This window comes from Physella acuta, unplaced genomic scaffold (genome assembly GCF_028476545.2).
Source record: "Physella acuta isolate Inbredline_101_S28 unplaced genomic scaffold, ASM2847654v3 ptg001044l, whole genome shotgun sequence".
NCBI classification, from domain to species: domain Eukaryota; kingdom Metazoa; phylum Mollusca; class Gastropoda; family Physidae; genus Physella; species Physella acuta.
In genome coordinates, this window is record NW_026732561.1 from 395,615 (window position 1) to 409,967 (window position 14,353).

Below are 14,353 nucleotides of genomic sequence, written 5' to 3' on the forward strand. Positions count from 1 at the left end.
ACGCAACCACAACACAACCACAACACAACCACAACACAACCACAACACAACCACAACCACAACCACAACACAACCACAACACAACCACAACACAACCACAACACAACCACAACCACACCACAACACAACCACAACACAACACAACCACAACACAATCACAACACAACCACCACACAACACAACAACAACACAACCCCAATACAACCACAATACAACCACAACCACAACACAGCCACAATACAACCACCACACAACCACATCACATCACAACAACAACACAACCCCAATACAACCACAACACAACCACAACCACAAGACAACCACAACCACAACACAGTCACAGTCACAACACATCCATAACACAACCACAACACAACTACAACACAACCACAATACAACCACAACACAACCACAACATAACCACAACCACAACACAACCACATAACAACACAACCACAACACAATCACAACACAACCACCACACAACCACACCACAACAACAACACAACCCCAATACAACCACAACACAACCACAACCACAACACAACCACAACACAGCCACAATACAACCACCACACAAACATAACACAACCACAACAGAACCACAACACAACCACAACCACAACAAAACCACAACACAACCACAACAAAACGACAACACAACGACAACACAACCACAAAACAACACAACACAGCCACAACACAATCACAATCACAACACAACCACAACACAACCACAACACAACCACAACACAACCATAACGCAGCCAAACACAACCACAATAAAACCGCAACACAACCACAACCACAACTATAACACAACCACAACACAGCCACAACACAACCACAACCATAAAACAACCACAATCATAACAAAACCACAACACAACCACAACACAACCACAACACAGCCACAACACAACCACAACACAACTACAACACAACCACAACACAACCACAACACAACCACAAAACAACACAATCACAACACAACACAACCACAACCATAACAAAACCACAACACAACCACAACACAACCACAACCACAACCACAACACAACACAACCACAACACAACCACAACACAACCACTACCACAACACAACCACAACACAGCCACAACACAACCACAACACAACCACAACACAACCACAACACAACCCCAACACAACCACAACACAACCACAACACAACCACAACACAACACAACACAACCACAACACAATCACAACACAACCACCACACAACCACAACACAACCACAACACAACCATAACACAACCACAACACAACCACAACCACAACACAGCCACAACACAACACAACACAGCCACAACACAACCACAACCATAACACAACCACAACACAACCACAACACAACCACAACACAAACACAACCACAACACAACCACAACACAACCATAACACAACCACAACACAACCACAACACAACCACAACACAACCACAACCACAACCACAACACAACCACAACACAACCACAACACAACCACAACATAACCACAACACAACAACAACACAACCACAACCACAACACAACCACAACACAACACAACCACAACACAATCACAACACAACCACCACACCACCACAACACAACAATAACACAACCCCAATACAACCACAACACAACCACAACCACAACACAACCACAACACAGCCACAATACAACCACCACACAACCACATCACATCACAACAACAACACAACCCCAAAACAACCACAACACAACCACAACCACAAGACAACCACAACCACAACACAATCACAACACAACCATAACATAACCACAACACAACCACAACACAACCACAATACAACAACAACACAACCACAACACAACCACAAATCAAAAACAGCACAACCACAACACAACCACAACACAACCACAACCACAACACAGCCACAACACAACCACAACCATAACACAACCACAACACAACCACAACATAACCACAACCACAACACAACACAACCACAACACAACCACAACACAACCACAACACAACCACAACACAACCACAACCAAAACACAACCACAACACAACCACAACACAACCACAACCACAACCACAACACAACCACAACACAACACAACACAACCACAACACAATCACAACACAACCACCACACAACCACAACACAACAACAACACAACCCCAACACAACCACAACACAACCACAACCACAACACAACCACAACACAGCCACAACACAACCACAGCCATAACAAAAGCACAACACAACCACAACACAACCACAACACAACCACAACCATAACACAACCACAACACAACCACAACACAACCACAACCACAACCACAACACAACCACAACACAACCACAACACAACCACAACGCAACCACAACACAACCACAACACAACCACAACACAACCACAACACAACCACAACCACAACCACAACACAACCACAACACAACCACAACACAACCACAACACAACCACAACCACACCACAACACAACCACAACACAACACAACCACAACACAATCACAACACAACCACCACACAACACAACAACAACACAACCCCAATACAACCACAATACAACCACAACCACAACACAGCCACAATACAACCACCACACAACCACATCACATCACAACAACAACACAACCCCAATACAACCACAACACAACCACAACCACAAGACAACCACAACCACAACACAGTCACACTCACATCACATCCATAACACAACCACAACACAACTACAACACAACCACAATACAACCACAACACAACCACAACATAACCACAACCACAACACAACCACATAACAACACAACCACAACACAATCACAACACAACCACCACACAACCACACCACAACAACAACACAACCCCAATACAACCACAACACAACCACAACCACAACACAACCACAACACAGCCACAATACAACCACCACACAAACATAACACAACCACAACAGAACCACAACACAACCACAACCACAACAAAACCACAACACAACCACAACAAAACGACAACACAACGACAACACAACCACAACCACAACACAGCCACAACACAACGACAACACAACCACAACCACAACACAGCCACAACACAACCACAACCATAACACAACCACAACACAACCACAACACAACCACAACACAACCACAACACAACCACAACACAACCACAACACAACCACAACACAACCCCAATACAACCACAACACAACCACAACCACAAGACAACCACAACCACAACACAGTCACAGTCACAACACAACCATAACACAACCACAACACAACTACAACACAACCACAATACAACCACAACACAACCACAACATAACCACAACCACAACACAACCACATAACAACACAACCACAACACAATCACAACACAACCACCACACAACCACACCACAACAACAACACAACCCCAATACAACCACAACACAACCACAACCACAACACAACCACAACACAGCCACAATACAACCACCACACAAACATAACACAACCACAACAGAACCACAACACAACCACAACCACAACAAAACCACAACACAACCACAACAAAACGACAACACAACGACAACACAACCACAAAACAACACAACACAGCCACAACACAATCACAATCACAACACAACCACAACACAACCACAACACAACCACAACACAACCATAACGCAGCCAAACACAACCACAATACAACCGCAACACAACCACAACCACAACTATAACACAACCACAACACAGCCACAACACAACCACAACCATAAAACAACCACAATCATAACAAAACCACAACACAACCACAACACAACCACAACACAGCCACAACACAACCACAACACAACTACAACACAACCACAACACAACCACAACACAACCACAACACAACACAATCACAACACAACCACCACACATCCACAACACAACCAAAACACAACCACAACACAACCACAACACAACCACAACCACAACACAGCCACAACACAACCACAACCATAACACAACCACAACACAACCACAACACAACCACAACACAACCACAACACAACCACAACACAACCACAACACAACTACAATACAACCACAACACAACCACAACCACATTACAACCACAAAACAGCCACAATACATCCACCACACAACCACAACACAACAACAACACAACCCCAATACAACCACAACACAACCACAACCACAAGACAACCACAACCACAACACAGTCACAACACAACCATAACACAACCCCAACACAACCACAACACAACCACAATACAACCACAACACAACCACAACACAACCACAAAACAAACACAGCACAACCACAACACAGCCACAACACAACCACAGCACAACCACAACATTAGAATCACCACCGAACAACATGCTTTCCTAGGCGTCCGCGCCTAAAGAGAGCCTTTCCAGCATAAAAAAGTCACAAATAGATCCTACAAATAATTTACAATAAAACAATGCGATGCAAAATAAATGTACGGCAAGTGCTGTTTACTATTATGGTTCATTGGTAATGTAATTTGAATCACCAACGAAAAACACGCTTTTTATACTATAATTCTAAAATATAATAATCAATGCGGTAGTAATCAAAAAATTAACTTAAATTATTGATTAAATAAATTTATTTTTAAATTACCTCCTTGCAAAAATTACAAAAAATAATTGAATTAATTAGTTTTTTTCTACCTACTGTTATGAGAATGTATCCAATTTTTCTAGGAATATAAACGAAAATGATATTTGACAATGATCTATTTAATATATTTTAGCAATGTGCGTGTATTTAATATTTTCTTTACGTTATGCTAAAGAGTAAAAACGGTGGCAAATATAAAATAACTTTATGTCGTTATATAAACAAATCCTACTCTAACACTTATAATAAGACACTGCGATGCACTGAAAAGCGCTGCATGGTGCTATGTTTACTATTATGGCTCCAAAATCTATAGCGATGACGGAAGGACTGACACACTACCAGCCCGCTTATATTACAGATTATAATAGTTTCGCTGTCTGTGTATGTATCTATCTGTGTATCTGTCTGTCTGTCTGTCCGTCCGTCCACCCGTCCACCCGTCCATCCGTCCACTCTACTCTTTAGAGGGCTAAGCTTTTAATTTAAACAATTTAAACTGGTTGTGGCTAATTCTGTATTCACATCTCATGATTGAATTTTAAAAAGTACTTAAATAGTAGTAGATCTAGTACTTTTTAATTTTAAAAAGACTTTGCTATTAAAATTAAATAACATTGCCACAGACTCCTTTTATTTCTTTATCTATTATTATTTTTACTGTACCTATATTATTTATTATTATTTATACAAAATTTATAGCTAAACATCCCCAAACACACATTAGTAGTTACTCTTTCTAACATGTCATTTTGTTCTTATTTCAGAATGGTCCGCAATTATTAACGAATAATTTCGGCCTATGACAGATGAGAGCGGAATTCAGGAGGCAGAAATTGAGGCTTTCTCCTCACCCAGTGATGAAGAGTGGTTGCCCCCATGCTAAATTGTTTCTAATGGGAAAAGAGTTTTTTTTTACACATTTTTAAATACATGGATTTTTAAATTTTCATAATGTGTGTGGAATTGCCCAACTTGCCATGTTTTTGTAATAAAAGTGAAATATTTAAAGATTGTATTTTTGTATTTATCTCTGTATTTGTTTGCTATTATATAAGTAATGCATGTCTAGTTATACCCTCAGTATTATATTGTGGTAGTGTTAATTTTTTACAATTTTTTTAGAAAAGTAGTGTATGGAATTACCCCGGGTTACCATAGTGTTTACTAATTATTTTTTTTATCCGACAACAGTTGAGATGCCGTTCCTAAATTCGCTATATGTTTATTTCTATCTTTCGGTTTGCGGACAAGGAGGGAGATTTTAAAATCGTTCATTCAGTGCGATTTGGCTCCAAGGGCTAAACTTTGAGCACAATGCCTTTATGTTTGGATTAAAGTTGTGTTTATGTTATGCGTATGCGTTTGTGTTTGCTTTTGTACTTTTTGCGTTTGCATTTGTGTTTTGAGTTTGTATTGTGTTTGTGTTTGTTTTTCTTTTGTGTTTGTGTTTGTTTGTTGCGTTTGTATTTGTGTTTTGTTTGTGTTTTTTTAGTTTGCGTTTGCATTTGTGCTTGCATTGTGTTTGTGTTTGCGCTTTCTTTAGTGTTTGTGTTTTGTTTTATTGTGTGTTTGTGTTTGCGTTGTGTTTGTGTTTGTGTTTAGTTTTGTTCTGTTCTGTTCCGAAATTGGTAAATTTAAAAAATATTCACCGTGGCGGAGCACGGGTATGCAGCTAGTATATATATATATATATATATATATATATATATATATATATATATATATATATATATATATATATATATATATATATATATTGTGACCTACTTAGGTCGAGTCATTTTTATTTTGACATTGTATAATTCCTTATATGGAATGATGGTGTAACACCTGGGGTTTTTCCATTGACTATTAAGGTGTTTGAGACATAGAAAATTTCCATTAAAATCTGATTGAATGATTCTGATCAGATGATTATTCCAACCAATGGCGACATGAGTTGAGGATAACCTCCCCTGTCACAGAAGTCTTTAATTGCCCCGCACACTCGCAACACGAGGCAGTTTTTCTTGACCTAAAAGACTACGAGGCCGTTTTACCTTAGTCAGGCAGCCGTCCATATTGTCCGGCTATAGACTCTGACCATTTGAACGTGAGAGTACTTAAGACCTGTGTGTGCCTTGCTTTCTTCAGTTGATTTAGTCTTCTAGTTTAATATTACTTGTCGCTAAGTAAGTCTGGAAGCTACAGCAGTGTTGTGTGGCCTGTAGCTGTTCTTAGGACAGTGTAGAAATCTGTGATAGTGTTTTTTCCTACATTGTGTAAGTTGGGTTTTTGATATTTTATACATTAAATATTTTATCTAGTTCATCTTTGTGTTTTGCCACCTCTGAGTTCGCTGATTAAATGGTCGTATGTAGATTGGATGAGTGTTAATTACAATAGTATCACTAGCTCCCCTAGACATTAATTTCGAGCCCTAGTGGTCGTTGTGTTAAGTGTTCATCCACTTAGGCCGTAAGGCATTTGCATATGACCCCGAAAAAAGAATCCGGGGACGTTCTCCTTCTATTTGGCTGATAGAAAGGTTGACGTTACAAAGTGGGAGCTCGCCGAGATTTAATCTGTCGTTCCAGTTGTTGGTTATATCAGTTGAATACTAAGGTTAGTTGGATTTAGTTGTTTTTATATCCAGTAGCGCAGTGTTCTTACAACGCGCGCTCAGGCTAGAGTATCTAGGTCAAATAAGCAGACGTGTCACGTCCTACATTTAGAGGTCAAGTACACGGCCCAACGCTGTGTAGTAATTTAAAGAATCTAGGCTTGTTGTGATTTTCAAGTTAGAGTTATGGAGTCTTTTTTGGCTAATCCTACTGTTGAAGATGTAGAAAAGTTGAGTAGAAAAGTTTTGGTTAGTGTAGTTAAGGAATTGAAATTGGATTATTCTGTTACGCAGAAGTCAGAAGTGTTGAGAGATAAAATTGTTGTTCATTTCATTAATGAAGGAGTATTTGATGAAAGTTTGTTGGCTGGTGTGTTGCTCCGCGAGGAGAAAACTCTAGAGAAGGTAGAATTAGAAGCTAGAATTGCTTTAGAGAAGGAAAAAGTTGCTTTAGAGAAGGCTTTAAAAGAACAGGAGTTAGAGGCTAAAATTGCTTTAGATAAGAGGAGGTTGGAATTAGAGTTTGGTCAAGTTAGTGATGTCACTTCTCTGGTAGATCCAAAAAAGTTGTCGGTAGGGCAAGTGATTGCCAAATTTGGGAAATTAGTTCCTAAATTTGATGAAACAGATTTGGTCGTTTTCTTTAACTCGTTTGAGAGTTTAGCGAAGACATGTGAATGGCCCGAAACTTCCATTACTGCTTTATTGAGCTCTGTCCTTACTGGGAAAGCTGCAAAAACATACCAGGCACTCTCTCACGACGTTCAAAATAACTATAGTTTGGTCAAGACTGCCATTTTAAAGGCCTACGCACTGACGCCCGAGGCCTATCGGACAAAATTCCGAACACTCCGCAAGTTACCCACACAATCATATGTGGAATTTCTCTTTGAAAAGGAGAAAATATTCTCAAGGTGGCTACACTCTGAGGAAGTTTCTGAGTTTGAGAAACTCAGGTCACTTATCCTAAGGGAAGAATTCCTATCGTCCCTGCCTGAAGAGATACGACTACACATACTGGATAACAAGATAACTGACATCCAGAAGGCTGCTGAGTCGGCTGACACATATATGTTGGTGCATAAGAAACCACCAGTGTCAGGAAACCGCCTCAACCCCGTGCTTCCCCTTTTTGGCAGCAATCCTCCTGTTGGCCAACACGTGAAGGCATCACAGTCCAGAGAGAAACCAAGATCAACTCTCAATCGTCGAGCAGTATGCCAGTTCTGCAAAAGGCCTGGTCATCTTGTCAAGGACTGTTACAAACGTCTTCAGAATAACAGAGAGGTGGTGCGTACTTCTGCGCACTATGCTCTATTCCCTCAAGCAGCCCGTTCAACTATGAACTCTAGAATTCTAAAGGACTCTAATCCTAAGTGTCCGCAAGAAGGTAGTCAAGTCTCCACACATTATGTGCAGTCACATTTTGACTGTTCACGCCACCATCCAGTTTCTGCCGAGTCTACCGATCTCGAGGGATCGAGAAAAGTTGACTTTTCATCTTTTATTGCCGAAGCCATCATTAGCAAACCAGGTGATCCGTTGTCTCAGAAGAATATCACCGTTCTAAGAGACACAGGAGCGTCACAATCTCTCCTTTTGAAAAGTTCAATGGACATTACACCAGAGACGAACACCGGAAGGATTTCCATTATCCAGGGAGTGGGGACAAAATCTACTGTCGTCCCTCTACACAAATTTGCCCTGAAACATCATCTCGTCGAAGGTGAGGTCATTTTAGGTGTGATAGATAGTATTCCTGTCCCAGGAGTACACCTACTTCTAGGGAATGACCTTGCGGGAAGCAAAGTATACCCCTGTACGGTTTCAGACCCTTTGTCAACAGTTCCAGATAATGATAATGAACTGTATCCTGCATGTGCGGTGACAAGAAGCCAGACCAAACAATTGGCTGACATAACGTCTGAACCACATCTACCATCATCGTCAAGAAATTCGACTCCCAAACTGGAGTCTATGCTTCCAGAGAACACAAGCCTGGGCTTACCCCTGAGAATATCTCAGGTAGACATCATTAAAGCTCAACAAGTCGACGCGGAACTCAAAGCAGCGGTCGAAAAATCTCTATCATCTGACGATGGAGAATATTTCGCCGAGAACGGCCTCTTCTTTCGTCGCGCTATACCAGTGATTGCCTCACCGGCCGAACCATGGTTGGGTAAAAACCAGCTGTGGATCCCTCCACCTTATCGGCACGAAATACTTAAGCTGGCACATGACCATCCAATGTCAGCGCACCCAGGAGTCACTAAAACGACGGCGAAAATCAAAGAACTGTTCTTTTGGCCCAAAATGAGAAAAGATGTGTCGCGTTACTGCAGAAGTTGCACGAACTGTCAGTTGGCCGGAAAGCCAAACCAGACAATTCCTAAGGCCCCTTTGAGTCCGATTCCTGTATTAGAAGAACCTTTTTCTAAAATCGTCATGGACTGTGTAGGTCCCTTGCCTAAAACCAAGGCGGGCAACGAGTACCTACTTACCTTTATGTGTTCAAGTACCCGTTTTCCCGAGGCGATTCCCTTACGGAACATTAAGGCAAAGACCGTAGTCAGAGCCATGACCCGGTTCTTCACTACCTTTGGATTACCTAGAATCGTGCAAACAGATCAAGGCAGCAACTTCACCAGTCACCATTTTCAGGAAGCGCTAGCCAAGCTAGGCGTTATCCACATCACCAGCTCAGCCTACCACCCTCAGTCTCAAGGCGTACTTGAGAGGTTCCACCAAACCCTCAAAACCATGCTAAGGACATTCGCTAACAGTAACACCCAATGGGATGAGTCTGTTCCTTGGATTATTTTCGCCGCGAGGGACTGTATCCAGGACTCTTTAGGCTACTCGCCTTTTCAACTTGTGTTTGGACATTCTGTCCGTGGCCCCCTGAAGCTGATACACGAACGTTGGACAGGTACCAGTGATCATCCAGTGGAAAACTTCGACGATTTTCACGTTCGACTGAAAGCCGTGTGCGAAATGGCTCACAAGAACTTAAGAAAGGCCCAAGTGAGAATGAAAGAACTGTATGATAAGAGTTCTTGTAAACGAACATTCAATCCAGGCGACAAAGTTCTTGTGCTAGTGCCTAATCTGGACAATGCGTTATCCTTGAGATATTGTGGACCTTTTACTGTGCATTCAAAATTAAGTGATTTGAACTATGTTGTCAATACGCCCGACAGAAGAAAGAAACAGACAGTGTATCATGTCAACTCACTGAAAAAATATTATGATAATTGTAACAATTTTCAATCCACAGCTAAAATTACTTTACCTGTATGTTCAAATGTTTCTGATGATGTGATACATGATAAATTGAAACCCCCAAAATTGGTAAATTCTTCCTTTTTAGATAATTTGAATGTCCACCTTATGCATTTGTCCACAGAGGAAAGCCATAGATTGTCTCAGTTATTTGAGACATTTCCCTCTATTTTTGGGGATGTCCCCAAAGAAGCGAAGGTTCCACCTCATGATGTAGACGTTGGTGACGCAAAACCCATTAAACAACACCCCTATAGAGTTAACCCGGAAAAAGCTGCTTTGATAAAAGATGAAATTGATTATATGCTCAAGAATGATATCATTGAGCCCAGTTTCAGCAACTGGAGTTCCCCATGTCTCCTAGTCCCGAAAGACGGTGGATCTTTCAGGTTTGTGACCGACTTTAGGAAGGTGAATGCGCTCACCAAAGCTGATTCCTATCCCTTACCTCGGATAGAGGACGTTATTGATAAAGTTGGTCAAGCTAAGATAATTTCCAAAATTGATTTACTTTCAGGATACTGGCAAATCCCCTTATCTGACCGTGCAAAAGAAATATCTGCTTTTGTAACCCCTAATGGTTTTTATAGATACAAACGCATGCCCTTTGGTATGCGAAATGCTGGTCAAACTTTCCAGAGGGTCATTAACTCTGTCATTGCTGACATAGACCAATGTGAGGCCTACATAGATGATATAGTTGTATTTTCTAATACTTTTGAAGAACATATTGTTCAATTGACTAACCTTTTTAGAAAATTGTCTGAAGTTAATTTTACTGTAAACTTACATAAAAGTGATTTCTGTAAAGCTTCAATTACCTATTTGGGTTATCAAGTGGGAACGAACCAAGTTCGGCCCATTGAAGCTAAAGTAGAGGCTATTGTAAGGTTACCACCTCCCAAAAATTGTAAAGAGATCAAAAAGTTCCTTGGGATGGCTGGTTACTATAGACGGTTCTGTCAAAACTTTTCAGCTATTGCTGAACCTCTTACTGCATTATTGAAAAAGGGTGTTGAATTTGAATGGTCCAATAAATGTCAAGAAGCTTTTTTAACCATTAAGTCATTTTTATCTAATGCTCCTGTTATGGCTGCGCCAGATTTCAGCAAGCCCTTTAAACTTGCCATTGATGCTAGCAACTTAGCCATTGGCTCAGTCCTATTTCAAGAAGACAACATGGGAATTGACCATCCCATTGCCTTTTTTTCCAGGAAGTTAAATGAAAACCAAAAGAATTATTCTACTATTGAAAAAGAAGCTTTAGCTTTGGTTTTATCATTACAACATTTTGAAGTCTATGTCTCTTCTTCAACTAATCCAGTCAGAGTGTTTTCTGACCATGATCCCCTGAAATTTACCTCTAAGTTAGGACAGACAAATCAAAGAATATTGAGATGGTGCTTATATTTCCAAAATTTTAATCTGGAAATTTCACACATTAAGGGTAGTGATAATGTTGTGGCTGATTGTTTGTCAAGGATGTAAAATCTTGTTACACACATTGATCATGTGACACGCTTTGTGGTTCATTAGGACCATAAACAGGTTTTGTTTGAGTGTCACTCATATGAAAATGAGTGGTGTGAGTTAGAATTTTTCAAAATTCCAATCCTGTTGAATATTTTGTTTATTTTCAGGTGAACCTTAATTAAAGGTAGTTTTTGATTATATGTAATCTTTTATAATAATATGTCTCATATGAATCAGTTGATATTGTAGCTAGTCATTGAAATAAAGGTCTTACCCTGGCGGGTTTACCACTTTTAATATTCTCATGGAAAAATTGTAATACCCATTTTTGAGGGATTTTGATGTATAATTACTTTTTGAAGGGTTACTCCCCTTTCACCAATTGTAAAAGTTGGAGTTACTTCCCTTTTATGTTCAGGGATATTTTCATCTGGTATTATGATTTTGATTGCCTACATTTGTAAAACATTTTTGTTATTTCATTGCCAGATTGGTTCCTTATGTATGTTTTTGTGGAACCTATCTGTCACTTCCAAAAAGGGAGGGGATGTGACCTACTTAGGTCGAGTCATTTTTATTTTGACATTGTATAATTCCTTATATGGAATGATGGTGTAACACCTGGGGTTTTTCCATTGACTATTAAGGTGTTTGAGACATAGAAAATTTCCATTAAAATCTGATTGAATGATTCTGATCAGATGATTATCCCAACCAATGGCGACATGAGTTGAGGATAACCTCCCCTGTCACAGAAGTCTTTAATTGCCCCGCACACTCGCAACACGAGGCAGTTTTTCTTGACCTAAAAGACTACGAGGCCGTTTTACCTTAGTCAGGCAGCCGTCCATATTGTCCGGCTATAGACTCTGACCATTTGAACGTGAGAGTACTTAAGACCTGTGTGTGCCTTGCTTTCTTCAGTTGATTTAGTCTTCTAGTTTAATATTACTTGTCGCTAAGTAAGTCTGGAAGCTACAGCAGTGTTGTGTGGCCTGTAGCTGTTCTTAGGACAGTGTAGAAATCTGTGATAGTGTTTTTTCCTACATTGTGTAAGTTGGGTTTTTGATATTTTATACATTAAATATTTTATCTAGTTCATCTTTGTGTTTTGCCACCTCTGAGTTCGCTGATTAAATGGTCGTATGTAGATTGGATGAGTGTTAATTACAATAGTATCACTAGCTCCCCTAGACATTAATTTCGAGCCCTAGTGGTCGTTGTGTTAAGTGTTCATCCACTTAGGCCGTAAGGCATTTGCATATGACCCCGAAAAAAGAATCCGGGGACGTTCTCCTTCTATTTGGCTGATAGAAAGGTTGACGTTACAATATATATATATATATATATATATAATTCTTAATAAATATAATACCATTGAAATAAAAATGTTAGTTTAAAAACTGGGAAATTTTGTAAATTGTATTTTTTTGCCTTTACGCCTCAAAAGGTTGCCGACACCTGCCTTAGACCCTCTTGTGTGTAAACAAATCAAAGGTTTAATATGAAAAATTTATAAAGTTTGTACAAAAGTATTAACATTCATATTTCATGCAAATATTAACTTTCTCACAAAGAGAAATAATATTTCTGTAATCATAATTTTTCAAAATTCGATAAACTAATTTCAAAATTAAAACTCACGGGAAATGTCATCTGTAAGAGGAAAATAATGTTTTTTTTACGTAATTAGAGATAAATAATTTTGAAATTAAGTTTAGTTATAGAAATACGATATCTAAATTAAAAAAAGAAACTCTATGGTAACGTCTGATTAGGTCATAAAATCTAGGATAGGAAATCTAGAACTCGTTTAAAAAGTGCCAACAGTTGAAATCTATGTAATAGGCATACATAATATACAAATGAGTACATTTAACTTCATAACTTAACTATGGTTTTCTACTAAATGTATAAACACTTACAGAATACAGGATCGAAGTCACAACTGCATTATCACGAATGGAGATAAATTGGATGTTGTCGAAGGTAATGGGGTTTATAAAATCATACACTAATCTCTGCTTGTTGTAAATCTGTGGATATGTTATATGTTTAGTTATTTTGTGTTGGGTATAATTTGGTTGGTAGTGTAATAAAAATTACGTTATTATTCTAAACTATTTATGATAACGTTTGTTACTCAACTAAATCATCTTGTATGCGATTAATTTTGTGTGGGAATATTTTGTTTCATTCAAAATGAGGTAAGGTGAGATTTGTTGGCTGATATTTTGTTAAAGATCCTGTGCAGGGACCAAGCAGGAAATTAGTCGATAGCATTTCAAGACTTGATCTTTATTCTAATGACTGTGCAACTGACCA

At 39.4% G+C, this 14,353-nt stretch overlaps 1 protein-coding gene across 2 annotated transcripts in view; it reads right to left on the minus strand.

The window, feature by feature from the left end:
* Window positions 1–14,353, minus strand: part of LOC131954966 (32 kDa beta-galactoside-binding lectin lec-3) — a 33,287-nt gene that overhangs the window by 6,641 nt on the left and 12,293 nt on the right. For both annotated transcript variants that reach the window (XM_059318823.1, XM_059318822.1), the window contains exon 5: window positions 13,954–14,064. In XM_059318823.1, the coding sequence (XP_059174806.1) occupies window positions 13,954–14,064 (111 nt within the window). The remainder of the gene's footprint in view (window positions 1–13,953; window positions 14,065–14,353) is intronic.